This window comes from Octodon degus, unplaced genomic scaffold (genome assembly GCF_000260255.1).
Source record: "Octodon degus isolate 3935 unplaced genomic scaffold, OctDeg1.0 scaffold00215, whole genome shotgun sequence".
Classification (NCBI taxonomy): Eukaryota; Metazoa; Chordata; class Mammalia; order Rodentia; family Octodontidae; genus Octodon; species Octodon degus.
In genome coordinates this window covers 2779263-2805072 of record NW_004524791.1, presented here as the reverse complement: position 1 = coordinate 2805072, position 25810 = coordinate 2779263, and the positions used below count along the sequence as shown (strand labels likewise).

General features: G+C 61.2%; 2 protein-coding genes across 4 annotated transcripts in view; both read left to right on the top strand.

The window, feature by feature from the left end:
* Acsf3 (acyl-CoA synthetase family member 3) overlaps positions 1-11923 on the top strand; it is a 29606-nt gene extending 17683 nt beyond the window's left edge. The window contains exons 7-10 of one of the 2 annotated variants that reach the window (XM_004645028.2): positions 1648-1774; positions 9027-9161; positions 9389-9500; positions 10943-11923. In XM_004645028.2, coding sequence (XP_004645085.2) covers positions 1648-1774; positions 9027-9161; positions 9389-9500; positions 10943-11060 — 492 coding nt within the window. In that variant the 3' untranslated portion in view covers positions 11061-11923. The remainder of the gene's footprint in view (positions 1-1647; positions 1775-9026; positions 9162-9388; positions 9501-10942) is intronic. The other variant, XM_023705212.1, reaches the window with a different exon arrangement.
* Positions 11924-19317: 7394 nt separating this feature from the next.
* The window catches only part of Cdh15 (cadherin 15), a 12403-nt gene continuing 5910 nt past the window's right edge, over positions 19318-25810 (top strand). The window contains exons 1-4 of one of the 2 annotated variants that reach the window (XM_004644992.2): positions 19318-19427; positions 23440-23592; positions 23743-23898; positions 24480-24624. In XM_004644992.2, coding sequence (XP_004645049.1) covers positions 19386-19427; positions 23440-23592; positions 23743-23898; positions 24480-24624 — 496 coding nt within the window. In that variant the 5' untranslated portion in view covers positions 19318-19385. The remainder of the gene's footprint in view (positions 19428-23439; positions 23593-23742; positions 23899-24479; positions 24625-25810) is intronic. The other variant, XM_023705211.1, reaches the window with a different exon arrangement.

Below are 25810 nucleotides of genomic sequence, written 5' to 3'. Positions count from 1 at the left end.
GGCCAGCTCAGCCCACCAGGGGGCGGGCTGGCTGGCATGTGGTGCTGGGGGATCGAACTGCGGTCCCTGATGCTTTTGCTAAGCTTGTTCCAAGTAGGCGCTCCAGACCACTGAGCCATCTCTCCAGCCCAAATAATTACTTTCTTTCAGCACGTTAAAAACACTGTTCCACCTCTTTGTAGCCTCTCGTTTCTGAAGAGAGATCCCCAGTCATCCACCTCATCTTGCTGCTCTAAGGAATGTGCTGTTTGTTCTGACGGCTCTCCAGACTTCCTTTTGTCTTTGGGTTTCATGCCTGGACTGCCGTGTGCTGGGGCCTGCGCTTCTGGTCCTGTCTGGGGTCTCTGAGCTTCTTGACTCTGTAGCTTTTCCTGAGATCACAGGCTTTCAGCCAGATTTTGCCCATCTCTCTGCACACAGCTGTTTCTCCTCCCGAAGCCCACAGTGAGCACGTTGGCCTGGGGTCCATTGCCTGGCACGTGGATGCACCACTCTGTCCCCAGGCTCCTGGTGTCCTTTCTCTGCAATGGCCACTCTGCTGGGGAGCCTACTGCGCCATGTTCTTACTCTGCTACTGCATTTCTCAGCTTTAAAATTTCCACTTGGTTCTGCTTGTGTCTTTCATTTCTTTTCTGAGGCCTCCGAATTGTCTCACTTATTTCCAATGTTTGCCCTTCTCTTTGGAGCATTTTTATAACATGTTCTTGAAAGCCTTGGACAGATGCCCAACAGCCGTGCCACCTCTGCCCCGGCGCGTGTCTCCCTGGGAGCAGATGCTACCTGGTTCTCCTCGTGGCTCCTGGATGTTGGGAGATGGAGGAGACCCCGTCTTGCTCACCTCAGAGGATGTGTGTTTCCTTTGGCTTGGGCCCTGTGTCCCTCTGGGTGGCTTCCTCCAGGGCATCTTTGCAAAGCTCACACCTGCGCACGTGTGTTGCCGTAGCAGCAGAACCAATAAGAGACAGCAGTGGAAAAACCAGCCAGGCTTAAATAAAGAGTGTAGATTAGTTGTGAAAAACAAACCCAGACCTCTCCTGAACAGGCAGGTAGTGGGGCAGCAAGACAGGGCAAACTGAGGCACTGTGGGGCAGCAAAGCGTGAGGAAGCCAAGTTGCATGCTTTGCAGCCTATTTCAGAGGTCCCTGGACTTTTAAAAAGAGGGCGTGGCTGCTTCCCGAGTTTGTTTCTTCACCTGGCACAGCACTGGCTCCAGCCAGCCAGGACAGAGCAGTGGGAGCCACAGGGCCAGTGGCCTGGGACTCTGAGCCTCCTGTGACACGGGAGCCAGAGTAATGCCATCGCTCCGACGCCTCCGCCTCACTGTGGACCCCCCTTCCTTAGCGGGCCCTCCTCGCGTCTTCAGCCCCACAAGGCCTCTGGGTGCTGCCGCCCCCAGCCCCCACTGCCCAGCAGGACCTGTGGGATGTCTGAGAAGGGCCCGGCAGCCCCATGGCTGGTAATAAGGCACTGCTCTGCACACTGGGGTCATGCCCATTACAGGCCACGTATTCAGACTTCATACCTGTGTCTGATGTCAGGTAGTGCCTGGCCTGCAGGGCAGCTGAAGTGGCCCTAGTGGCCTGGGGCAGTGGCGACCTGGAGAACTGTGTGCCTTCTCTGACCTGCATGTCCTGCTGCCCTCTGCAGGTGACCCCAGGACTCGAGGAAAAGGAAGGGGAGCTGCTGGTCAGGGGACCCTCAGTATTTCGAGAGTACTGGGATAATCCAGAAGAAACAAAGAGTGCCTTCACCTCCGATGGCTGGTTCAGGACAGGTAGGACCCTGGCAAGGTGGGGGGCGGCAGGGCCAGCAGGATGAGGGGGCCCAGGAGGAAGAGCCAGGTTGGGGCACCCTGGGGCTCCTGGGCAGCACTGGCCCCTGCCGTGGACGTGGCTGCCATGCTGTCCCTCAGCCCCGTGTGTGTCCACACCAGAGGTGCCGTCCCAGGCCCCTCTCCTGAGGCCTCCTGCCTTGGGGTCAGGAAACCCATTCCAGTACAGCTGCACACTGCTTGGGACGCTGGCCTCTCCGTGCTTCCCACGTTTGCTGGGGTCCCTCCTGGCTCCCCTTCATCTGTGTGGTTTATTCTGGTGTGGCTGATGGCATCACTCAGGAGTTCATTGCCTGCTTCCTGCTGGCCAGCAGCGGTGAATGCGGCCCCTCAGCAGTGGCTGTCGGAGTAGGGTCCCACGGAGCGAGCTTTGCAGAGCCTCGGCCTGTGCCTCCCTGTGGCTTCCAGCTCGCTGGGGTCTTGGAGAAAAACACGGTTTGCAATTGTACGTAGTCACGACCATATTTCTTTCCAGAAGGATGTTGTTAGAACATGTTGGGAGGGTGGGATCCTGGGTAGTCATTTTCTTTTTGCCTGTCTGTATTTCTAAAATTTTTGGGTGAGTGTGCTTTGTACTTAGCTCTGTCTGTAGCCCTCCTTTTTTAAAATTTTAACACAGGGTCTCTCTAAGTCGCTAAATTGCTCACTGGGCTTGAACCTGAGATCCTCCCACCTCGGCCTCCAAGAGCACTAGTCTGACAAGTGTGTATTATCACATCTGGCTTCATTTCATTTTATTCGGGGTGCTGGAACTTGAACTCAGGGCCCCACACTTGCTAGGCAGGCACTGTGCCGTTGAGCTCTACCCCAGCCCCCGGCTTTGTTTCCTAATTTTTTTTTAATGTATTCAGTACAGGGACTACAGGGTCTCACTACAGACTCATAGTGATCCTCTGTTCTCAGCCTCCCAAGCGCTGGGGATTACAGTATGCGCCACCACTCCAAGTCTCAATTGCAGTCTCAGCAGGACCGAGGGGCAGGGCCAGCGCGGCACACCAGGGATCAAACCCCAGTCCCTGTGTCTGCCTAAGCGGGCATTTTAATCTGCTGAGCTATCTGGCTGGCCTGTTTCCTAATTTTGAAGATGAAATTTTCTGGGGAAAAGAGCCTCTTTCTTGTGTTACTCTGGCTCATAGTGACACGCAGCGGGGGGAGCAGAGCTTGCAGGCGCAGCAGCTGAGGGGGCTTTGTAGGTGGTTTCCTGGTGGGTGTAGCAGTGGTCCAGGGCCTCTCTGTTGGGCTAGAAGAGCAGGGTCACCTGTCCAGCCCCTTCGGGAGCCAGGTCGCCAGTGGAGAGGGCAGTTCAAAGCAGACACCAGGCCCTCGCCACTGAGGAGTCGGCCCAGTGCACCCCACCTGCCCCACTTCAGCACAGCAGCCCTGGGTGTGCTGTGGCTGCAGCCCTCACCAGCCGCAGCTGTGGGCAGAAGGGCCAGGCCCATGGTGGAGTGCAGTCTACAGAGAAGCACAGACGTGGCCGAGTGGGCCTGGAGTGCCGGCTGGCAGGTGGGTCACGGGACGGATGTCCTTGGTGTCCTTATTGCCCCCAAATGCAACCCAGCCCCAGGCTCCACGGGATGCCACCTTCCCGGAATGAGATGCAGAGTAGAGGTGGGGACCAAAGGGCTCAGGGGCTATGGCTGGATCCCCACTCTGTGACAGGATGTGGTCAGATGCTGACTGGGTGAGCTGCCAGGTGGGAGGGACACCGTTGCCTTCCAGCACCACGAATTTAGAAACATACTATTGCCTTGGGCAGCCTCACTGCAAGCAGTCCCCTGACAGTGCCGGGGCTGCCGCTGCGTGGCCACATTCTTTGTTTTACAACTGGATAAAACAATGCTGGTCCTTCCTTGAACTGCTCAGAGCTAGCCATGGGCTGCTGAGGTGGGGCTCGGAGCTGGGGGCAGCGGGCCGTGGGCTGTTTCTGCTGAAGAGGAGAAGCATGCATTAATTATCGCAAGGAGACATCCCTGGGAGAAAATGATTTTGAAATTCAGTTTAATTCTATTGTAATGTGCTGGAAGCAGGAAGGGAGTGTGTGTGATTGGCTCTCGGCCGGCCGGCCGGGCCTGGGAGCCGCCAGCCTTTGTCACAGGCCATTAGCAGTACAGGCTGCATAATGAGGGCTGCAATCAGCTGCAGCTGCTGCTCCTACCAGGAGAGCGTGAGATTAAGTGGAAATCAGGGCAAGTTAAACTTAACCCTCTCCCTGCCACACCTCCTGCCACAGGAGTCCTGGCGTCAGGCCGGCTGGTACCTGCTCCTCAGCAGCTGGCCTCTAGGGACAGAGAGGGAGCGTGGCCACCTGCAGCTGTCCACGTGTTCACGCTGTCCCTGCTCCTCACAAGGCCCTGGTGGCCCATGGAGGAGTCAGAGGTCCCTCCTCTAGTCAGCCACCCAGGCAAGCAGGCAGCTGACTCTGGCATCCAGGCCACGTGAGTGGGTGACTCCAGGGCCTTGGGTCCAAGCGGGCAGATGGCCCAGGACCTCTGGGTCCAGGACCTCTGGGTCCAGGACCTCTGGGTCCAGGTGGACAGGTGACCTGAGGACAATGGTGGTGAATCTATGGCTCATCTGTTTTTCTTTTAAAATAAAAGATGTTAATGTAGAGTTGCTTTTTGTAGACTTCAGTATTCAGGTTTAAGGCAGTGTTGGTGCTTTGTGATAAATAAGTGGGTTTGAGGTTGCAATTTGGCACTTGTTCTCTAAAAGTTTCACTGTCGCTGCCTTAGGACCTCAGCCCCAGACTGGCAGTGCCCCTGGGAGCCAGGCCCTGGGGTCCTTAGCTGAGCCTCCACCTGGCTGCAGCCATGTGCCCACAGTGGCCTGTCAGCAGGCAGTCGAGCCACCAGGGCTTGGGGAGGACCATTCATCAGTGCCCTGTGGCAGGCCTGGTGGCACCCTCGGAACTACGAACCCCCTTCTTCTGTGCGGCCGACATCCGCCAGTCACGCCTCCAGCCTGTGGGAAGCCAGCAGTGTGCATCCTTAGAGAACCGGCCCAGGCCAGAGGACAACAGCCAGTGAGGAGCAGGGGTGCAGGGGGGAGGGGGGGCAGACAGGGAACGAGGACCAGTCCTTCCCAGGACAATGGGTCTTGCTTCACACGCAGCTGGTGACCCTCCTGTCACTGCACTGCCAAGGGACCGTGTGCAGGGACTGCACTCTGGTGCCTGCCACCGCATGTACCCCTCGCCAAGCAGCCCCTGTTAGCAGGGGCTCTCCTGCTCCCAGCAGTCTCGGCCGTCACCTGAAGCAGCTTTGCCAAGGGGCATGGCAGCTGTCAGAGGATGCGGCCTGGACCTCCGCCCGCACTGCTGCCCATGGCCTGGGACGCACAGTCTGGGCGCTCAGGGCAGAGTTATGCCGCAGTCACCCACGGTCGGCACCCAGCGAGCCTGGGCTGGGGCAGTGACCCGCACGCTCACTCCTACCCTGAGAACATCACAGACCTGGGCCAGATGAGCTGTGAGCATACTCCCCCTCCACAGGGCACTGTGGGGACCTAGTTGCACCCGTGTTGGCTAGCATGGGGGACAGGGCACCCCCGCTGGGCACGAGCCCTGCCTCTGCTCTGTCCACAGCAGCATGTTCTCTGCCAAGGCCATGCGAGCGGGCTAGGGCCTGCACCGAGCGCTGTGTGGTCTCAGCTGCTGTGGCCAGGCCCTTGTGCTGTGTTCAGCAGCCATCCCCAGGGATGGAGGCTACTGAGTTTTGGATCGATAGCGCACCCTAAGTCACGGGTTTCTTTTATGGTCCAGTGGTCTTCTCTCAGCTCTCTGGAGCCAGCCACGGTGCAGACACACGTATGAAGGCCAGCATGGGCCTTGGCCCTGAGCCCACCTCCTGGAGCGGCACTGCCCAGCGCAGAGCCCAATGCCAGTGCCAGATCAGCGCATGACTTGTCCCTGGCTTGATGGGCAGCCCTAAAGCCACCAGGCTGAGGCAGAGAGCTCGGGCTTTCAAGTTCGTTTTGTCAAGTTCCCACATCTTGGTGGTGTCTTTGTGGCCTCCATTAGCCAGCAAGTGCCACTGTGGCAGGAAGCTGGAGAGCCCAGTGTTCTCCAGCCAGGGGCCGGACTGCAGCCCGCCCTGGCCCTCTGTCATGGCTCTACTGTGGGACAGCCCTGCTGCACTCAATGGACCCTGTCCCTGCCCAGCCCAGGCAGCCTCTGCCCTGGAGACCAGGGGCCAGCTGCCCCCTGCTGTTCTCATCCTCCCGTCCTGAGGGTGACGACACTCTTGGCTGCGTGGGACCGGGCTCCACAGGCCCTGGAGCCCCATTCACCTGCCCTGAGCCCCATCTGGCTGTGTGTCCAGAGCCTTTGGTGTAAAGCCTGCCTGTGACAGCGTCCCCGGCTTGGGTGGGGATCCCCTAGCCTCTGTGATACTTCTGTCTATGTGCTACTTTCCACCACTGCCCCAGGCCCCCTGTGACACCACTGATCTCTAGGAGAGCCAGGTTATGTGTGGTCAGCTGCCGGCTAGCTTCAGGTGAGGCCTGTTTCGCAGAGCTACACCTGTCTGCCTCCCGCTGTAGCAGTGTCTTCCTCAGCGTGGCCCCTGGGATGGATCCCAGAGCCTCCCTGGCACATGGAGCCAGCTGGTGTCCCCCACACAGGCACCAGTGTTCCTGGAGCATGCAGGCAGTGGCCCTCGCCAAGCCCAGTGGCATGGCCTAGCCCTTCTCCTCGCCCCTCCCTGGAAGCCAGGGGCCAGGAGGCCAGGCAGACGTGACCGGGCGGCCCTCAGAGCAGGTGGTCCTGGGCCCCTGGCAGGAGCTGATCCTGACCCTGTGGGCAGCACGTGGTGTCCCCAGGAGACCCTGGGGGGGCACAGATAACCAACGATTGGAATCTGAGTAACAGATTTATTTCCAGTTACAGTTTAGGGCAGAGACGTGAAGCGGCTCTGCACCCGAAGGCCAGGCAAAAGCCTTTGGAATGGGGTTCTGCCTGTGCTCCACGGTCCCAGTGCAACACGCCCTCACCGAGCACCAGCGAGGGCCAAGTATGTGGCAGGGGCTCTGTGTCCACAGTTCCTGTGGCTTGACCTAGATGTTGCCATAAGAAGCAAGCCGTTTAACTTGTTGAGTGCGTTTCAAGGGGGGACCGCCTCTGGGCCCTGTGCCGGGTGGCCATGTGCCCGCCACGCGCGGATGGCGCCCTAGATGCACGCTGGGCACTGGCTCCTCCCTTCCCTGTGCTGATCTCTGTTGAGGCCCCATGAACCTCAGCTCAGTGTCCCTGGCCCTCGGTGGCAGGACTGGGTCCTAGGAGGACAAGCCACCATCCCTTCTCTCTGGAGAATCTCTGCAGTGGGATCCTGGCATCCTCCGCACCGAGCCCACAGGATAGGAATGGACAGGAAGCTGCTGGGCCTCGAGGGGCAGATGGGGTGCCACCTGAGGTCACAAAGGAGGCACAGGGCCCCTGGGAAGGCACTGAGCGAGTTCCCTGCCTGTACCTCAGCCCACACCCCCTCACCTTGGCTCAGTGCTATCTGGCCTGAGCCCTTGAGCACTTTGGGGCATGGGGTTTTTTGTGGGGGGGGTAGGGAGGTTATTTTTCACTCCTAGAGGTTAAACTCACAGCCTTCACACTGAACTACATCGTCAGCCCCACATTTTCCCCCTTAATTTTGAGACATGTTCTCCAAAGTCATGAAGTTGCCCAGGTTGGGCTCAAACTTGAGATTCTCCCGCCTCAGCTTCCCAGAGTTCCAGGGTGATAGACATGCATCTCGAGCTGGGCTGCGAACCTGATCCTTCACTCATTCCTCCCAGGGAGGCTGCTGGGCAGCACCCTCTGCCCACAGGGATGCCTGTTGCCCGTGTGTGCCCCTGCTGCTCACAGAGCTCCCTCCTCCAACAGGAAGTGGTCTCAAGCGCGGCTGTGCAAATGGCCTTGCCTGGGCCTCCATCGTGGGTGCCAGGGTCGGCACACTCTGCTCCCAGGCTGCCTCTCTGCCCTTCTCTGTACCCGGATCCTCTGGTGGCAACAGCCCCTGGGTCATGCGGTCCGAGGAACCTGAACTCCAAGGTCCTGCTGCCCGGAAGTGAGGCCCTAGCAGTGTGGAGAGAAGTGTTCCCAAGAGCAGGTGAATCCGCCAGGGTGACTCCTCGACCTGGCCCTAAATGGGCAGGACTGCTGTGTACATGAGGGCTGCCACCAACCAGGGCTCCCCCTGAGGACACAGCAGGCTAGCACTCAGGACTCAGCCAGCAAGCCCAGACCAGGGCAGCACAGTGGTCCACAGAGCTGGCCCCTGGTGTGGTACAAGCACTGCCTCTTCCAGGCGAGGACAGGAGAGGCTGGGGGCCTGGGGCTGTGAGAGTCCCTGGGGGCGGGCTGCTGCCCAGCCATGACAGTCCCCCGAGTGCAGGGCAGGCTGCATCCAGCCACTGCTGGCCCTCGTCCGTCGGCAACCCCAAGCCCTGTCATTGCGTCTAATGGGCAGGCAAGTGCCCCAGCCACAGGTCGCGAGGAGCAGGGCGATGGATGGCACCATCCCATGTCAGGCCGCAGGATAGACGGTGGGATGTTCATGATTTATGCCAACAGTGGCCCGCGAGGTGCAGGAGTATATGACAAAAGGGGTGTCCCCATGCCTGCATGTGGTTGTGATTATGGGGGAGCCCACTGGGGTGCCACCATGCCCGGACCCCACTAGGGAGAGGGGGGCAAAGCCGGGTGGTTGCACGGGGATGGTGAGGTCGGGGGCAGGGGCAGGGGTCCCCCCCATCGCAAAGTGGTCGGCATTGACCACCCAACCCCACCACAGTGGATCTTGCAAGCACGAGCCATTGCACTTACCCAGGGTGAGGCCTGGAAGCTTTGGGGGCCCTGAGGTGTGGCTGGACCTTCTTGGCATGGCCCTCCCGGGCAGCCAGAGCCACAAGACTTGGGGCTGGGCACTGTGTTGGGAAGGCCATGCTGTCCGCTGATGACAGATTCCTAGTTGCCCTGCCAGGAATGGGGCCCCGGGTGCCCGTGCAGAGACTTGCCAGGCGTACCCGGGCTGGACTGTGCCAGCCCCCTCCCTGGTGATGGTGCAGCAGAGACAGACCTGCTGTGGGGTGCGGCATGCCCTACATGGGAGTGGGGACCCGGGACCCTCATGGCACCCCGAGTTCCACGGCCAGTGTTCTGCTGGCCAGGCGGCCCGTACCATTACCAAGCTCACTTTTTCAGGGGACACTGCAGTGTTCAAGGACGGCAGTTACTGGATCCGAGGCCGGACGTCTGTGGACATCATCAAGACCGGAGGGTACAAGGTCAGCGCGCTGGAGGTGGAGCGCCACCTGCTGGCCCACCCTGGCATCGCAGGTGAGAGCGCGGACCCTCTGGACCCAGGCCCCTCCGCCCGCCGGCAGGGCTCCTGGGAGCCACGTGCCCACTCAGGGCTCCCGTGTGGCTTGCCCATCTCAGCAGGACAGGCACCTGTGCGTGTGTGGCCTGCAGGGGTGCCGCGCACGCGCGCACGCACGCACGCACGCACGCACGCACGCACACCCCGCTGACCCCAAGCAGCCCAGCCTGCTCTTCTGTTCCAGATGTGGCTGTGATTGGCGTTCCAGACCTGACGTGGGGCCAGCGGGTCATAGCAGTGGTCGTTGTGAAAGCCGGACACTCACTGTGCTACAGCGATCTCAAGGACTGGGCCAGGTAGGCTGGAAACAGGCACTCCTCCCCAGGTGAGCCTGCAGCCAGGCTTGGGACACAAGCAAAAGAGTATTCCTTGGTTTTAGGAAAAGTCCCCAAACCTTGCTGGGCCTCACCCCTGGGAACGAGCCCCCGGGACCCCCAGTCCAGGCCAGGACCATCACTCAGCCCCTTCCCACGTGCAGGGCTCCTAGGTCCCTGTGCCCCTGTGGACTCTGCCCAGCCTTGTCCCTGTCCTTGCTGGCCTGAGCACTGTCCCCCTCCCCGCCCCAGGGCTTAAGGGTCCATCTTACATCTGTGCCCTAGTGCCTCCACTCTCCCAGGCCATACCACATCCCGGGCAGGCAGAAGGGCCAGCGAGGCTCTCTGACTATCTGCAGCACACCGTAGGAGCCTAGGATGCTTTGGGCTCCACCTGGAGCTGTGTCCCCCCATGGTCTTTAAATCTGTGGCACCTCAGCTTCCCTGCCTCTCTCCCCCTCCTCCTCTAGCTCCTCCACCACCTCTTCCACTTCCTCCTCCCCAACCTCCGCCTCCTTCATCTCCACCTTCACCACCTCCTCCTCCACCTCGTTCACCTCCTCTTCCTCGGCTTCCTCCTCTTTCATCTCCCTTCCACCTCCTCCCCTCCCTCTTCTGTTCTTCCTCCCCCCTTCCTTTTCCGTTTCCTTCATCTCCACCACCTCCGCTTCCTCCTCTCCAACCTCCTCCTCCTTTTCTTCTACCTCCTTCACCGCCTCCTCCTCCTCCGCTTCCTCCTCCCCATCTTCTTCTCTTCCACCTCCTTCCCTCCCCCTTCTTTTTCCTCCATCTCTTCCCCCCATCTCCCTCCCCTTCTCTTCCTCCTCCTTTTCCTCCTGCTCCTCCTCCTCAGCAGAGGTATTTTTGTCCTGGTCCCAAGGCTCCACACAGCAGGAGTCCCTGGCTCATCAGGGCAACACAGCTGGGCAATTACAGATTCCCTGGATCTGCAGAATCCCAGTTGGAGCATAGCAGTCGCAAAGGCAGGAGTCAGTGGGTGGCTGCTGCTATGATTAAACAATTATTTTGTTAAAAAGAAAGAAAAAGCAGGTGTGCCGTGAGGGCTGTCCTGGTGTCTGGGGACTGAGGTCCCTGGGGGCCTCTCCAGGGAGCCAATGCCTGCCCAGCCCCAGAGGCTGGCAGCTTTGCACACCTCTGCCCCAGGCTGGGCTCCTCCTGGCACTCACTGGGCCTGCACTGACTGTCGCAGTTGGTGGTATGGATGAGAAGAACGCAAGGCTGGAGCTGAGTTCAGACTGGACACACACAGGGTCCGGGATGCTGGCCCCATGGGGGCTCCAGATCCCACCTCGCACCCAGATCCCCCCTCGCGCTGGCCAGCCACCCCTGGCCAGACCCCCGGGTCCTGGCTGTGTGTGAGTGTAGTGTGGCTACAGGTGCCTCAGGAGGTGCTGTCTCTACAGGCGCTTCCTGGCCCCCTATGCGGTGCCCTCAGACCTCCTGCTGGTGGAGGAGATCCCGCGGAACCAGATGGGCAAGATCAACAAGAAGGACCTGGTCAGGCAGTTCTACCCTGAGTGACATCCAGTACCAGCGCCTGCTGTGGGCCTTGGCCCACACCCTCCAGAGAGAACCTGGATCAGGCAAACCAGAATCAAGATGGTGTGGGATGAAATCACTGCGTGACACTTCCCCAGGCCTGGGCTTCCACTGCAGCTCACAGTGGCCCCAGCTGCTCATCAAATCCACTGCGGCCAACACCTCCCCTGGCCAGAGCTGCTGGGCTCTCTCCAGGGCAGGTCCCGAGGAGCCTGCAGTGTCCTCAGAGAAGGGCACTGGAATCCACGTGCTGGCCCTGCCGTCTGCTCGCCAAGAACCTCCAAGCCATGAGACTGGGCCCCATGGATGCTGTGCGCAGGGGGCCCTGTGGGGTTGGCCCACACTAGCCAGCCCCTGTACCCAGAGGCTCCCCACAGTTCGGGGCACTCCTACCCTGGGCACAGCCATCACTCTTTGTGTGACTGTGCCCGCTCTGGGCCCCGCGGGGAGCTTGAGGTTCTACATGGCCTGCTGCCGCTCTCTCTGCACAGACCCTGGCCCGCCACCCCTGCCCCTGTGCAGGACCTGCTGGGTCTCATGTCGCCTCCCCGACCCACTCTCGTCGGTGTCGTCTGGCTCCCAACCCTCTGCTCCCCAAAGCCTACACAAGGAGCCCGTGCAGGGCTGCAGTGGCCACTTCTGCACGCTGGCTCACACCTGCTCCGGTGCAAGGTCCCCAGCCCATCCGGCCAAGTCCTCAGGGCAGTGGTGGGTCCCTGCCCACCCAGCTCTTGCTGGAGCCTGAGACACCAGCAGTGGCCCCACAGCTGGCCCAAGGTCCACTCCTCCCACAGGTGTTCCCCACCGGGAGGCACTTGGGTCAGCCTGGGGTGGGTTCTCTTGTTTTGTTTGTCTTTTTGCGATGGTCTTGCAGTGAGCTCAGGCTGGCCTAGAGCTCACTTTGTAGCCCAGGCTAGTTTCTAACATTGATCCTCCTGCCTCAGCCTCCCAAGGGATGGGATTGCAGGCTGCACCACCACACCTGGCTGATTTCCCACTTTTAATTTCCTTTGATTGTAAAGTTTTTGATTCCTAAGAAGGTTTCCATAACCATTTTACTTATGACCTAGTCTCCGTCAAACCTGCCAAGTCATAACAGAACGCGCCGCACCTGCCATTTCCCAGTGCCCGAAGTCCCCTCCACTCTTGCATCTGCCCCTTGTTCACGCCTGCCCAGCAGTCCTGGCTCAGCACCCCATCTTGCAGCTTTTGGAAGAGAAACCACTCAGACCCCAGGCAAGGGCAGGGTGCTTGGGGAGCTGTAGTACCCTGCAGGGCACCACGGGCGCCAGGAATGACAGCCAGGACCCCGAAGCCAAGGTGGAAGCCCTGTGCAGCTTCAGCTGCCCGCTGCCCCCCCCCCAGCCTGCGGTGCCACCTTCAGGGAAGTGTTAGGAGCGTGTGAGGTGAGGTGGGGCCACCCCAGGGAGCTGCGGAGCTGTGGACGGGCCACTGCCTGAGTGTCCCCAGGTGCTGAGGTCCTGTGGTGAGAGCTGCACAGGACGCAGTGAGCGAGGAGGAAAGGGCACATGGACACATCCCATCCGGGCCCTGGGGCCGGAGCTGGGGTGGCCCTCCAAGGCCTTTCACCATCTGTCTCCTGGCACTGCTGGGACGCTGGTGATGGCGGCGTGGGCATGTGGCATTTCCAGCCCTCAAAGCTCAACCCAATGGCCACCCCTGCCTGCCCCTGCTTGAGCTTTTTCCACTGCCAGAGATGCCCTGGCAGAGTCTGTAGATGGAGGGTCCCCGTCATCTTGCCACAGCCTCGGAGGGGTCCATGGCTTCTGGGCTCAGGGCCTTCTGCACAGGGCCAGTCAAACATCAGGGGAGAAGCCAAGTCAGAGCAGCGACCCGCCCCTTGGAGCGCGCTGGGAAGAGCAACGTCTGGAATGGCTGGAGTGGGGCTGGGGCGGCACAAGCCCCAGGGGGCAGTCACTCCTTGCTGATGGCCCTGGAACCCCAGCATCCCCTGAGGGGGCCCTACTGGTTCAGCAGGCTGCAGCCTCGGAGATGCCTGCGCTCACCCTGGGACCTGTGGCTGGTGTAGAGGAAGAGGCCAGTTCTGGCGATGCTGGCCCAGGGTCACCACGGGCTTCCTGGGGCAAGGTGAGTGGGACCCAGGGCTGCAGGGACCATCCCAGGCCTCGGGATGGCAGGGCCCTGACACAGCTGGACTTGTCAAACTGTCGAGGCCACGCCCACAACCAAGGCCTGGGCTGAATGGTTGTGTGCACCTCGAGCCACTGGTGGCCCTGATGCCCATGCTGCAGTCCCTGACCAAATGATCTAGGGACTTGTGCAGGGCAACCCCGGGTCCATCAGGCCTGGTGGCTGCTTGTCCCGTCCCCACCAGGGCTTCCTCCACAGTACCTCTTCCCATGACCAAGAGGACTTCCTGCCCCTCTTACAGGGAGAGGGAAAGGACAGGGCCGGGCATCCTCACAACACAGCATCAAGAGTGCAGCGGGCACTTGTGCCCTCTGCCCAGCTCAGTCGTGCCAGCCTGCCTGTGGATCCCCAAGGGGATCTCACAGCAGACACACCCTCCCACTGAGCGCATGGCCCCTCGTGTGGAGAGGGCCAGCTGAGGGCAAGTGCTTGGAAACACACTGCAGACAGCTCTGCACCTGTGCCGGCTCCCAGCGGCTGCAGGCTGGGCAGCAGTTTCCTCCTTGGGCCTCAGCCAGGCCCAGGGACTCAGCAAAGGGTGGCACGAGTGCCGGCCAAGCCTTTCTCCTGGCACTTGTGGTGGCGTGGGGTCATGTCTGGGCAGAGGTACAGCTGCCCATCTGGCTGCCCTGCATTTGACACTGCAGGGCCCAGTCCAGCTCCCCTGGGCCCTGGGCTATGACCCCCGCCAGACGCACCTGGGCACCTGCCTTAGTCTTCACTTGCCATCCTTGAGGTCTGTGCAGGCACCTGAGTATGAGTGCATTCACTGCGTGCATGCAGAAATGAGCACCCCCACGCTACGTGTCCCTCTGCACCAGCGGCCACTGACAGCCAGGAGTCCCTCGGGTGGGGCGTCCACACGGGCTGGGCAGCGGGAGAGACTGCACAACCCACCCACACAGTGGTACAGTACACACAGACACAGGCAGATCCCTGACAGCAGAGCTGGTCTCAGCCATCTCCCTGCACCTCTGGCCGTGGCCCCAACAGCCGACCATCCCAGGTTCTCCGAAGCCTTTCTGTCCCTTTGTCAGTCCTGCTTCCTGCGGTTCACCTGGGCCCAGGCTTGCGCTATAGGAGACAGGCCTGTCCTGGGTGGCCCTGGTGAAGCTTTTTGTGTTTTTGTTGTGGTAAACTCAAATGGCAGAGAGAGCTAAAAACTCGGGGCAGCGCTCTCTGGTCCCTCGATCCCCGCTTGGTGAGATCCTCCGTTTTCATTTGTGGGGAGGGGAGTAGCACTGGGGGTTGAACCAGGACCTGCACACTGAGCAGCTGCCTCGCGCCTTTTTGTTTTTCCTCTTTGTTTTTGTTTTGTTTTTGAGACAGGGCCTTGCTGTAGTCTAGGCTGGCCTTATCTAGTGATGATCCTGCCTTGGCTTTGTGAGACTAGGGTTCTAGGAACATACTACCATGCTGTTCATTTTCTTTCAGCAAGATCTCACTAAATTGCCCAGACAGGACTCAAGCTTGCCACCCTCCTGCCTCAGCCTCCCTCAGTGCTGGGTTCAGAAGTGTGCACCACCACACCCAGGTAGAACCTGTTTCCTTTAAGTATTTTTAGCGTGGATAAATGGGGATTTATGTGGAGGGAAGAAGTGGGGTGACGCTGGCAACTCGCTTGATCTGAGGCCCCTGCTGGCTCCCAGCTCGACCTGCAGCCAGCATGGGAGCCTGTGCACGTCTAACCTGAGAGCTTAGACCTGCGTGTGCAGCAGGTCGGTTCTTCTCATCCGGGACTCCTTCTCCATCTGCTGGAGCCTGCCACCTGCTCTCCAGTGTACAAGCCCCCAACCCACAGTGCCCCATCCCCTCTGCTGTCCTCCTGGTCCTCAGCAAGTCACCCATGCACAGCGGGAAAGGCTGCCCTGGGACACAGCTGCGGCCTGGCCACGCCCACTGCAGCTCGGCCTCTGGGCCTGGAGGTACCTGGAGCCCATTTCCCATCTTAGCCTTGTAAACGTGTGCTTTTCTGGCCTCCCACTGCCACGGTGTGGAGAACACACAGGTGGGGCCTGGCCCGGAGCGCAACGTCCCTGTGCTTTCCTGGGAGGCTTGATGTGACAGTGCAGGGCCAGCAGGTGCCAGGCCAAGTGGCCCACACTATCCTAGCACCTGTGTGCTTATACAGTGGGCCATGGCCCAGCCAGGATGCCTTCCAGGAGGCGGCCAGCAGGTGCCAGGCCACGTGTCGCGCTTCGCCATGGGCCCTCACCTAGCTCTCGGCATACCAGTGTCTCTGTTACATTTTAGCTCTGTCCAGGGACTGTGTCCACCCACCATGCTTCCACTCTACTCCCTCTCCCTGCAGAGGCACCAGGCCAGGCAGGAGGGGCAACAGGGCCCGGCCCGTCTCCATGTGCCGGGGCCTCAGAGCCAGGCCCTCCTGGGCTCTGGCAGCCTGGCCGGAGCACAAGAAGCCCCAGCACTGGGCAGCTCCAACGCGGCTCCATGGTCCAGCTACCTGAGGTCTGGGGCCTGGGAAGGGGGTGGCCTGGATGGAGCTGGAGAGCACATGGGTGAGCCCCCTCCCTGACCAGCGCTGCCGCCAGCCCTCCCACCCTGCAGCACTACCAGGATGGCCACGGGAACCCTGGCTGCCACAGCTACAGTGCCAGTGCCGGGATGTGACCTGTCCCTGCCACACCTGTGGAGTGCATCTTCACACAGGTGACTGGTCCAGGCCAGGGGTGGCTTCCGGAAAGAGCCCCTGCCCCTGCCCAGTAGTCAGGCAAGAGGACAGAGCTGGCCACCTCCCCTGCCTGCCTACATTGGCGTCCCTGGAGCCACACTGCCACCTGCTGCTGCCGATTGGGGTGGCAGGAGCCACTAGCCAAGCACCTCGGGCTGCAGAGAGAATCTGGTGGGCCACTTGTATTGGCATCTTTGCTCCACTGTGCCAAGCTGGGGCATACAGGAAACCAGGTGGGCTGAGGGCATGAGCTGGGCCACTTCCAGCTAGGTCCCCTGACCCCATGGGGAGGGTAGGCATGGCTGGGGTCTGGGCTTCCTGCAGGAGGACACCGCCCAGCAGTCAGAAGCTTGACGCTCAGCAAGTCTGGAAAGTGGCTGTGACACCAGGCCCTCTGCCCCTGCTTATACGACCAGGGCTGACTGCTGGCTCTGGTCCAGGTACCCAGGGCTGCAGAGGCCTTCCAAAAGCTAGCAGCCCCCCACTGGCAGCCTCTGCGCTGCTGTTTATGTCCTTTTGTGTGCCTGTGTATAATTTTGAATGCCCAAGACTTTCAAAAGAGACTTGGCAGATGATGGTTCTTTTGTGTCTGCAGGGGGTGTCCCGGACTCACAACGAAGGCAGCGTACCCCACCCCATAGACGCACATGGGGGGGTCTCCTGCACTGCTCCCCATGGCCACTAGAGGGCGGGCAGTGATCTGGATTCCAGAGCCAAGTGTCCAAAGCAGACGTGGTAGCCTCCAGCCCTATCCTGTCTCTGCCTTGGTATTTAGGGGTTAGTGTTTAGGGGGTGGGAAGCCCCTCCAAAGGATCCCGCAATCTCTGCAGGCCACAGTGGCCAGGCCCCGGCATTAGGGCACTCAGCCTTCCTGCGGACCTCCAGCCCAGGTCTAGGGCCCTCGTGCTCTTCCTACACCTGCACCCGAGCCCGAGGAGCTGGCTCAGCCAGCCTGCTCCCCATCCCAAGGGCCCACTGCACAGCCGCATCTCTGCATCGGAGCATCTGGGCCTGTCAGGGCTGTGCTGTCCTGACATCTTGCTGATGAGAAACCTTGTGAGGACGAAACACCTGGCCTGTGTGCGTGCCATTTACCTTGACTGTAAATACACTCTGACCTCTGATGCCCCTGCACCATTTGCAGCGGGGCAGCCTCTGCTCTGCTGAAAGCCAAGCCCCTGTCCCTGCAGCCCCTGAGGGCTGGAACTTCTGTAGCACCAAGCACAGGACTGGGGGGGATGCCTCATGTGCACCCCTTACACAAGCCTTCAGCCACCCCACTGTATCCCGTGTGACCCTGGTTGTGGACCAAGAAGCACAGGAAGTGGGGCCACCCTGGGAAGACAGTTGGGGGAGGCCCTGAACTTCACCAGGGCTTCGGACCCTGGGTGCCCCAGGCAGCGTGGGAAGGCTGAGTCAGCGGGGAGATCTGATCAGGGCCACTGTGACCTGGGTGGAGGGAGGCCCGCCATGCCCATCAGTGCCACATATCCAGCCCCACACCTTGTATACAGACCATGCACCCCACTGATGTCCCAAACAGGGCATCAGGGAACTAGAGGAGTGGGGTGGGCAAATTCCAGAATGTTGGGGTCTGTGGAGTTGAGAGGGAGGTTTGGCAGCCTAACATGGGGGTGGGAACCAGGGCTTGGGGTGTGCTTGTAAGGCTACACATCCCACAAGAATGAGGAGTATTCACATGCAGGTGACGGCTCCACTGCCGGATGTGGCCATTGGACAGGGCCTCGCTCAGCTCCCAGACCAGCGCCTTCCTACCCCAGAAAGGAGGTTAGTCCTCAGGCCCTCTTGCTGCAGGGACACCACGACACTGCCCCTGCACTAGTGGAGGGGAAACCTGACACCAGCAAAGGCCAGCACCCCAGTATTCCCCCACCCCAGCCTCAGAAGCAGTGGCCTCCAAGGGGCTCACCCTATGTCCTCTCCCATGTGGGTGACCAGGTGCCAGGGCGAGGACCCCTTCCCAGCCCAAAGCAGCCAGCCACCCTCCAAGCAGGCCAGGGCACAGCAAGCTGGCTGCAGCAGGGATGCTGTGGCTCCCAGGATAGAGGAAGGGGTCCTGACGGGGCCGGCAGCCCCAGCTCCCACACCGTTGCCTGAGAAATCTTAGGCACAACTTCTGCATGGGGCCTTCCAGGTCCAGGCTTAGGCACCCCCAAGCTCCCCATGCAGAGGACAGCAAGTGTGATCTGGAACCATGCCACCGCCAGGTCCAACAGGAGGCTGGAGGGAAGGAAGGGCCGGGAGGAGCCCTGGAGCAGGAGGGGAGGCTTGAGTGCGGTAGTGTAGGTACCAGCAGGAGGAGGCCATTGCAGCCAGCCGGGGGGTGGGGGGGAGACAGCTAAGGGGTCACTGACAGAAGGTACTGGGCAGTGAGGCTGAGCAGCCCCAGGTGTCAGGTGAGCAGGTGAACAGTCACCCAGGTTCTTTTGGGAGCTGCCAGGGAGGGGATGTGGAAGAAACCTTGCCCAGGACCCCAGGAGCAACACAGGGTCTCCCGGGCACCCACCTTGGCCTCACTGGCCTCATCCCTCTGCCCACAAGTCCCAGGGCATCCAGGTCTGAGGGTCTCTACTCTGCGCTGGAGTCAGCCTGTCCCCTGGGACGACGTGGAAGAGGCACCAAGAGACGGAGGAGCCCAGGACCCTACCGTAGGCGCATCATTTCTCTCATCATCCTGGACACAGGAAACCTCCCACCAGCAGCGCTGGGCTCCTGCTGCCGGTGTCTTCTGGGCCACACATTCCGGGGGGCACAGGGGACCCCGAGTCCTGTGACTACCGCAAGGGAGGACAGCATGAGGTGCCCGCCACGCGGGAAGCCAGGCAGGAGAGCTGGGGCGGGGGAGCGCAGAGTGAGCCAAGCCATGAGGGAGGTAAGCCCAACATTTGATGAAACCCCACAGGAGTGCCTCCCTTTAACCGTGCCTGAGCCTGGACGTCTACCCGGAATGAGCGCCCGAGTCACCCTGATGGCCCACTCCGTTGCTTTGCGTCTACTCAAGGGTCACTCCTACCCCTATCCCTAACCGCACTCCAAAGGCACGACCCTACAGGTGCAGGGGAGGGACCAGCCCTGACTCCGCGCCGCTCCTCCCTCCGCTCCTTTCCCACAGCTTTCACCCGTTCCCCTCCGCTCCCGGCCGCTTCCTCCTCCCCTCTCTCTGCCCTGCCCTTCCCCTCCCGGTCCCTTTCCTCTGTCCTTGGCTCCCTCGGATCCTGCAGGCCAACACAACCAGCGGACCTCTCTGAACGGAGCGACTGTCGCTTAGCGCTCGGCCCCGCCCCGGGCCCGCCCCGCCCCGCCCGCCCGCCGCACACGTGCTGCCTCCGGCCAGCACACTTGCGCTGTCACTCAGCCGCCCGCCGCTCCGGTCCCGAGCGGGTAGTGCCCGCCGACACTCGCCCGCTGGCCCGCTGGCCCGCATGGACGCCGCGCTGCTCCTCGCCCTCGGGCTGCTGACGCAGGTAAGGGTCGGCCCCGTGGGGTCCCCGGCCGTGGGAGGACTTCCCAGGACCCTGGCCCTCAGCCCTGTCCGCCTGGGTGCAGCTCCCGCTCCGGGTGCTGTTCCCAGGCATGCGGAGCAGTGGCAGCAGACTCTCGGGCCTCCGATGGGGTCAGCGAAGGAGCCGGCCTGGGGTGGCCAGGTTGAGGGGCCCGGGAGAGCAGGGCAGAGACCTTCCACCCTTCCGAATGGGGGGCCAGGGGAGGACCGGTGGGCAGCAAGAGGCTCATGGAGTGTCTGGGGACTCCAGACCCAAGTTGGAAGCTGCGCTTTTGTCACCTGTGTGTACTGTCCCTACCCCTCCCCACCATCCCGGCTGGCAGGGAAGCTGTGGGCTTCGCCCTCCAGGAACTGGAATTCTGGGTCCCAGCACACACCTGGTCACAGATCACAGCCTACCTGTGGCTGTGGTGCCTTTTGTCCATCTACAGAGCCCCCGCCACTGTCCAGGCGAGCCTGCAAATGCCCACGTTGGTCTCACCCTGGCACAAGAGCCCAGACTCTTTGGCATTGGCTGGTCAGTCTGTAGCTAAGCTCTGCCGGGGTTCACTTGCTCACCCCGCTGCTCAGTGGCTCCCCCAGCTCTGGGTTGTGCACGGTGGAAGACAGGCTTGTTCCGTCCCGACTCGACTCCTATCAGGGGTTTCTGAGGCCCTGGGAGCCCACACACTGCAGCTCCAAGGCCAGCTCAGGTTTCACCCCCTGGCAGCTGAGCCAGCCCTGAACAGCTAGACCCTCCAGCAGCTGCCCGGCTGGCAACGTCCCCTGCCTTCAGGCCCTCACCCCTCATGGGCACAGCAGCCCAGCCTGGCTGCCCCAGCCCTGCCCCCAGCATGCTCTGCGACACCTGGCCCCTCCCTGAGGTCCACTGGTGCAGGATGCTTGTTCTGGTACCTGCTCCCCGGGCAGTGTAGGGGCAGCATCTCACCAGCTCCCAAGACAAGCCACTTGTTCACACACCCCTGGGGATCCTGCTGCTTTGGGCTTGGGGGTTCAGGGTATCTGCCTTTCAGCAGGCTCTGTTCCGCTGCTGGGGTGGGGGGAGGGTCCTCCTCAACCTGCTCCCTCCAGGTTCCCTTCGCTGGGCAGCTGGAGAGCCAGGGTCAGCTGCCACATGGGCTCACATTAGCTCCAGGCTGCACAGTGGCCTGTAAGCCCAGCCCACTCTTGCACACCAGCTCCATCTTCAGACCCTTGTCTGGTCAGGTCACTTCTTCCACACCTCTGACAGTCCAAGGTGGGCTGGGGGCTGTAAGAGACTCTGCAGGATGTGCCTGCCCTGCGCCTTCTGTCAGGACTTGGATGCTCCGGGCCAGGGTCTGGACTGTGTGCCCAGAGCTGCCCGTCAGCCCTCCTATGCACCGACTGCGTCCCTGCTTGCTGGCCCTACCCCTGGGACCCATCATGGGGGAGAGGTGATGCAGGCTCAGGGATGGCTCCATGAGGCCCTTCCTGCTGGTAAGGGCCCCTCAGGAGGGTGTCCTTAGCCCCTGTGACAGTGACTATGCTGGGGGGAGGGTTCTGGGACAGTGTGCAGATGGGAAGGAACAGCTGTGCCCCGTTCCCCTCTTCCGAGGCCCTGGGCAGCTGGAGAGGGCAGGGCCCTGGGGCCAGCCTGACAGCTGGTCCATTCCTGGCATGCTGGCCTGCCAGGAACAGGGGCCCTGAATTCTTGCCTGTAGAAGGTGGGGAGCCTGGGAAGCCTGCAGGGAGTGGGGGGTGGAGGCTTCCTGTCCCCATACCAAGAGGACCCTGACCATGCTCCTGCCAAAATGCAGGAGCCCTTTCTTTCAGCGTCAGCCCTAGAACCACTTCCCTGTGCTATGGCATTAGTATGGATGGCCTCCTGTGCCAGGATCCCCCTTCTCTGTCCAGTAAGGATGTGGACCCAGGAAGGGCCTGAGTACCAGTAAACACCTGGCCAGGCCTGGCAGCCTCTCAGGACTGCTTGCAACAGTCCAGTCTAGGCCTTGTAGGTACCCCGAGAGGCCACCAGTTCTATCTCCAGTGCTGAGAGGAAGGGGACATCCGCAGTCTACCTCCTTGGCAGGCAACCCGTTGGCCAGGCCCGATGGTCCTCTCACCTCAGTGCTAGCAAGGTACTGGCCTAGCTGGCCACACTTTGTCCTGCCAGCTCTGGGCAGGTGCGGGGGAGGTGACCTGGAAGCTTGGTCTGGGGCAGTGGCCCTGGCCATCCTTAGGTTATCCAGATGGTTCTGAGGGTCATGGGCTAATGGTGGACCAGGGTGAACCTGGGCCCCAGGCCCCTCCTCCAGGAAGGGGTGTAGGCAGGAATCCGAGAGCAAGGTATCTTCCATCCCTGCGCCTATGCAGGGATGTGCCCGTGGCCATCCTTATGGCTTTGTCTGAGACTCCCAATGTTCTCAGCCCCCAGGACAGGACAGGCCCTGCCTCTGGAAAGGGGTGGGACAGGGAAGAAAGCGCACCACACAAATACTTCTGAGATCCAGGAGTGGGCCCAGTGCCCTTCCTGCCTACCGTAGCTGCTGCACGAGGGGCATGTGACCATGACCATGGGCCCCAGATGTGTCCTGAGTTTGGCTCCATTGGACCTGAAGGTGAAAGGGGCCAGGATGATGGGTCAGTGTCCTAAGCCCTAGGGGTGTCATGTCTGCCTGGGAGCCTCTGCATGAACAGCTTGGCCTTTCTGAACCCCTTAAAACGGTGAGATGAGCTGTGTACCCTGCCTCCCAGGCCGTGAGGACGGCAGAGAGGGTGCTTGTCCAGGCTGCATGGAGCTGGCCAGCAAGGTTTAGGCCAGAGTGGTCCTCTCAAGGCTGTGACCAGGATCCCTGCAGTGTGGGCAGCTTGGTGCATGGCAGGAGCCTGCCCCAACCTGGAAGCAGCTTGTGCCTGCCTGGCTCTGGCCGGTGTGGGGGCAGTGCGACCATCTGTCAGCCAGCAGCATGCAGCCCCTTGCCGAGGGCCTGGCCGTCTCCCCTCCTGCTTGTGCACTGGGTTGGCAGGGCAGTGGGAAGGAGGAGCCTGGGATCGGCAGCACTGGTGCTGCCCTGGCCTGGATGCTGCTGTGGGGTGCATCCTGCTGGCGAGGCTCACAGGCCTACATGTGTCATCCAGGACTGGAGGCAGAGGGGCCAGGTGGCCAGAGAAGAGCAGCTGTGGCCTCCGGATCTATGACCAGGAAGGGGAAACGGGTGTGCCCAAGGTCTTGGGTCCAGCCCTGGAGAAAGCCATGGTGTGGGAAGAGGCTGCCTTCCTCTGCCCATCCCATCTCGGGCTGACAGGCCCCTGGTCAGCCTGCTCTGTGCTCCTGGAGGTGCCTAGTACTAGCCAGTGCCCTTGATAAGCCAAGCGTCAGGCAGCATGGGCTGGCATTCCTACAAGGTAGCACTGAGACATCAGCAGGTCCCCGTGGCAAGGGTAGTTCTAGACACTAGGCCCGCTAGATGTGGGCCTGGGTCCCTCAGGATCCCACACATGCTGGGCCTCCTCAACAGAGCAGGCATTGCCCTGGCCATCTATGCCCACCAAGTGCTGGCAAGCCGTGTGGAGACCCCAGGCAGCCAAGGCCACCTCTGCCCCAACCCCAGCTTCCGGTGGCAGAGCCAGTCTGGAGGAGGGGACCCCACCATCCAGCTGCCTCCACTCTTCACTGGCAGGGCAGCACCCCAGGGCATGGGCCCCAGTCCCACACACCAGAGAATAAGAGGTGCCTCGAGCCTCAGGAGCCCCCTTCCAGGCCCACAGGCACCCGGACCCTTGGGAAGTGAGGAGACAGAATTTTCTTATTCCCTCCCCACCAGCCAGTGGCAAATGCTCGGCAGTGGGGACCCTGGGGGTGCAGGCCATGACCCAGAAGGTCCCAGTTGAGGAAGCCCACAGAAGGCTCCAGGGGATGTGGTGGCCTCAAGCTCGCATGTGCCGCCTGTGCCCAAGGCAGCGGCCCCCCCAGCGGTTGACCTCGCTGCCTGATGGTGGCCCCTGTGTCGCAGGGCCTTGATCTGTGCTGGGGGTACCCTGGGCTGCCCAGCACCCTGTACCCCTGGCGCCGGCCACCCACACTGGGCCGAGTACGGAGAGCCTGGGTCATCCCGCCCATCAGCGTGCCAGAGAACTACAAGGGGCTGCCCTACATGTTGGTGCAGGTGAGCAGGTGGGCCTTCCGGGAAGGGGCTCACTGCTGGTGCAGATCCCAGCCCGCCCTCCCGGGGCTGATGGGGCTTGGGGGCTTCCTCAGGCGTCATGCAGGCGGGAGGGCCCTCCCACTCGGCGTCCTCAACCCCTGCTGCCCACAGATCAGGTCGGACAAGCGACAGCCAGGCGGGGTCCTCTACAGCATCCAGGGCCCTGGTGTGGATGAGGAGCCACTTGGCCTCTTCTCTGTGGAGAAGTTCTCGGGGAGGGTGTTCCTCAACGCGGAGCTGGACCGGGAGAAGATGGCCTCCTACAGGGTGGGCACCACCCACCTGACCATACCCCACCCACCATACCCTACCTGACCATATCCCACCCCACCATCCCCCACCCACCCCACCATCCTCCCACACCCCCACCAGCTGCCAAAACCCTCCGCACCCAGCCAGCACAGGTCAGACAAGCCCACCCACCATCCCCCACCCCACCATCCCCACCTCTCTGAGGCCCATCTGGGGCCCGTGGAGGGCCTTAAGGCTGGGACTACCACCCTGCTCCGCCTTCAGGATCCAGTGCTGTGTGGATCCTGCTTGCGCCTTCCTGAGTCAGCCTCTTCAAGGGAGCTCTGAGGCTCCTTTTATCCACCCTATGTCTCGCTCCACAGTCTAAGAACCAGCTCAGGGTCCTTATGCAGGAGTCCTGAGCACTTTACCCGGAAATAACACAGTCCCTGGAAGCAACACTGTGGTGTTCACCCAGGATAAGCAAATTAAAATTCCAAATGCACTTAGGAATTAAAACACACTTCAAAAGAAGCCCAAAGCCCAAGCCTCACAGAGCAAGGATGGAGACTGGGCTCCAGGGAGGGCCCCACCAGCCCTGCTGTCTGCCCACACAGCTCAAGGTCTTTGCCCTGGACCTGGGAGGAGCCATCCTGGAAGAGCCCACGGACCTGGAGGTCCTGGTGGTAGACCAGAATGACAACCGGCCGGCCTTCGTGCAGGAGGTGTTTGTTGGCCGGGTACTGGAGGGTGCAGCCCCAGGTGAGCCCCAGGCGGAGGACTCTGGCCCCACTTGTCCACACCCCGCCCCACCATACCCACCCCCCCACCTGACCATGCTCCACCCCACCTGACCATACCCCACCCACCATACCCCACCCCACCATACCTTGCACCGGCCCTGCCCCGGCATCCCCTCCAAGGCCTGGACTGGGCAGAGCCCCACACAAGGGGTCTCAGCACCTCCAGAACACAGAGACGCTAGGTGGCAGAGCTGCGGTTCCTCTTCCTCGCCCCCTTGGGGTTATGCTCGTTTGACATAAAGCTCGTCATTTAAACCAGGCATCGTGGCACGTGCCTGCCAATCTCAGTGCCCTAGGAGGCTGAGGTAGGGCGATCACACACTTGAGCCCCGCTTGGGCAGCTTAGCAAGGACCTCCCAAAACGGGGGAGGTGGCTTAGGGCCAAGACCCTGGGCTCAGTCCTAGCACCAGAAAAAGAAAGGTTGACCATTAGTGGGCGCTGTCTCCGCAGCGGAGGAGCAGTGTGAGGTGGCCCGCCCGTCCTGCTGGGACCCTGGGCTGGAGCCGCGCCCCTCTGTCCCATTCCCGCCTGCTCAGCCCCCGAGAGCCCTTCAGAAAGTGGAGAGCCGGGTGAGCGGCTGGGCCCTGGCCACTCTTCCCGGAAGGTCTGTTCTGTCTCATCCCTTCTGGTATTCAAAGCAATGATACCATTTTTACTTTTAGCTTTTTCACTCTGACATAATTTCAAACTTACAGCAAAGTTGCAGAGAAGTCCCGGGCGTGCTTCGAGCCGTCTGTGCACTCCTGCTGACCTTCTCTTCTGCCTCCTGCTCACTCAGCGGGACTCTGCCGCTGAGTTGAGGACTTTAATGTTCACACAAGACTAACCCTCATTAACCCTGACGCAGTTTCGATTCCCAGAATAACGATTTTGGTCACAAAGCAACTCCTGGTCATGTGTTTTGTGGGTGGTGGGTTTTTTGTTTTCTTTTCTGAGACAGGGCCTCACTGTGTAGTCCAAGCTGCCTCCAACTCATGGCAATCCGCCACCCTCAGCCTCCTGAGTGCTGGGACCACAGGTGTGTGCTCCACCACGCTCAGCAAGTGGTAGTGTTTTTTACCCTCTCATAACTGGCTCCTTTCCTCCCTCCCTTCTTCCCTCCCTCCTTCCCTCCTCCTCCTCCTCCTCCTCCTCCTCCTCCTCC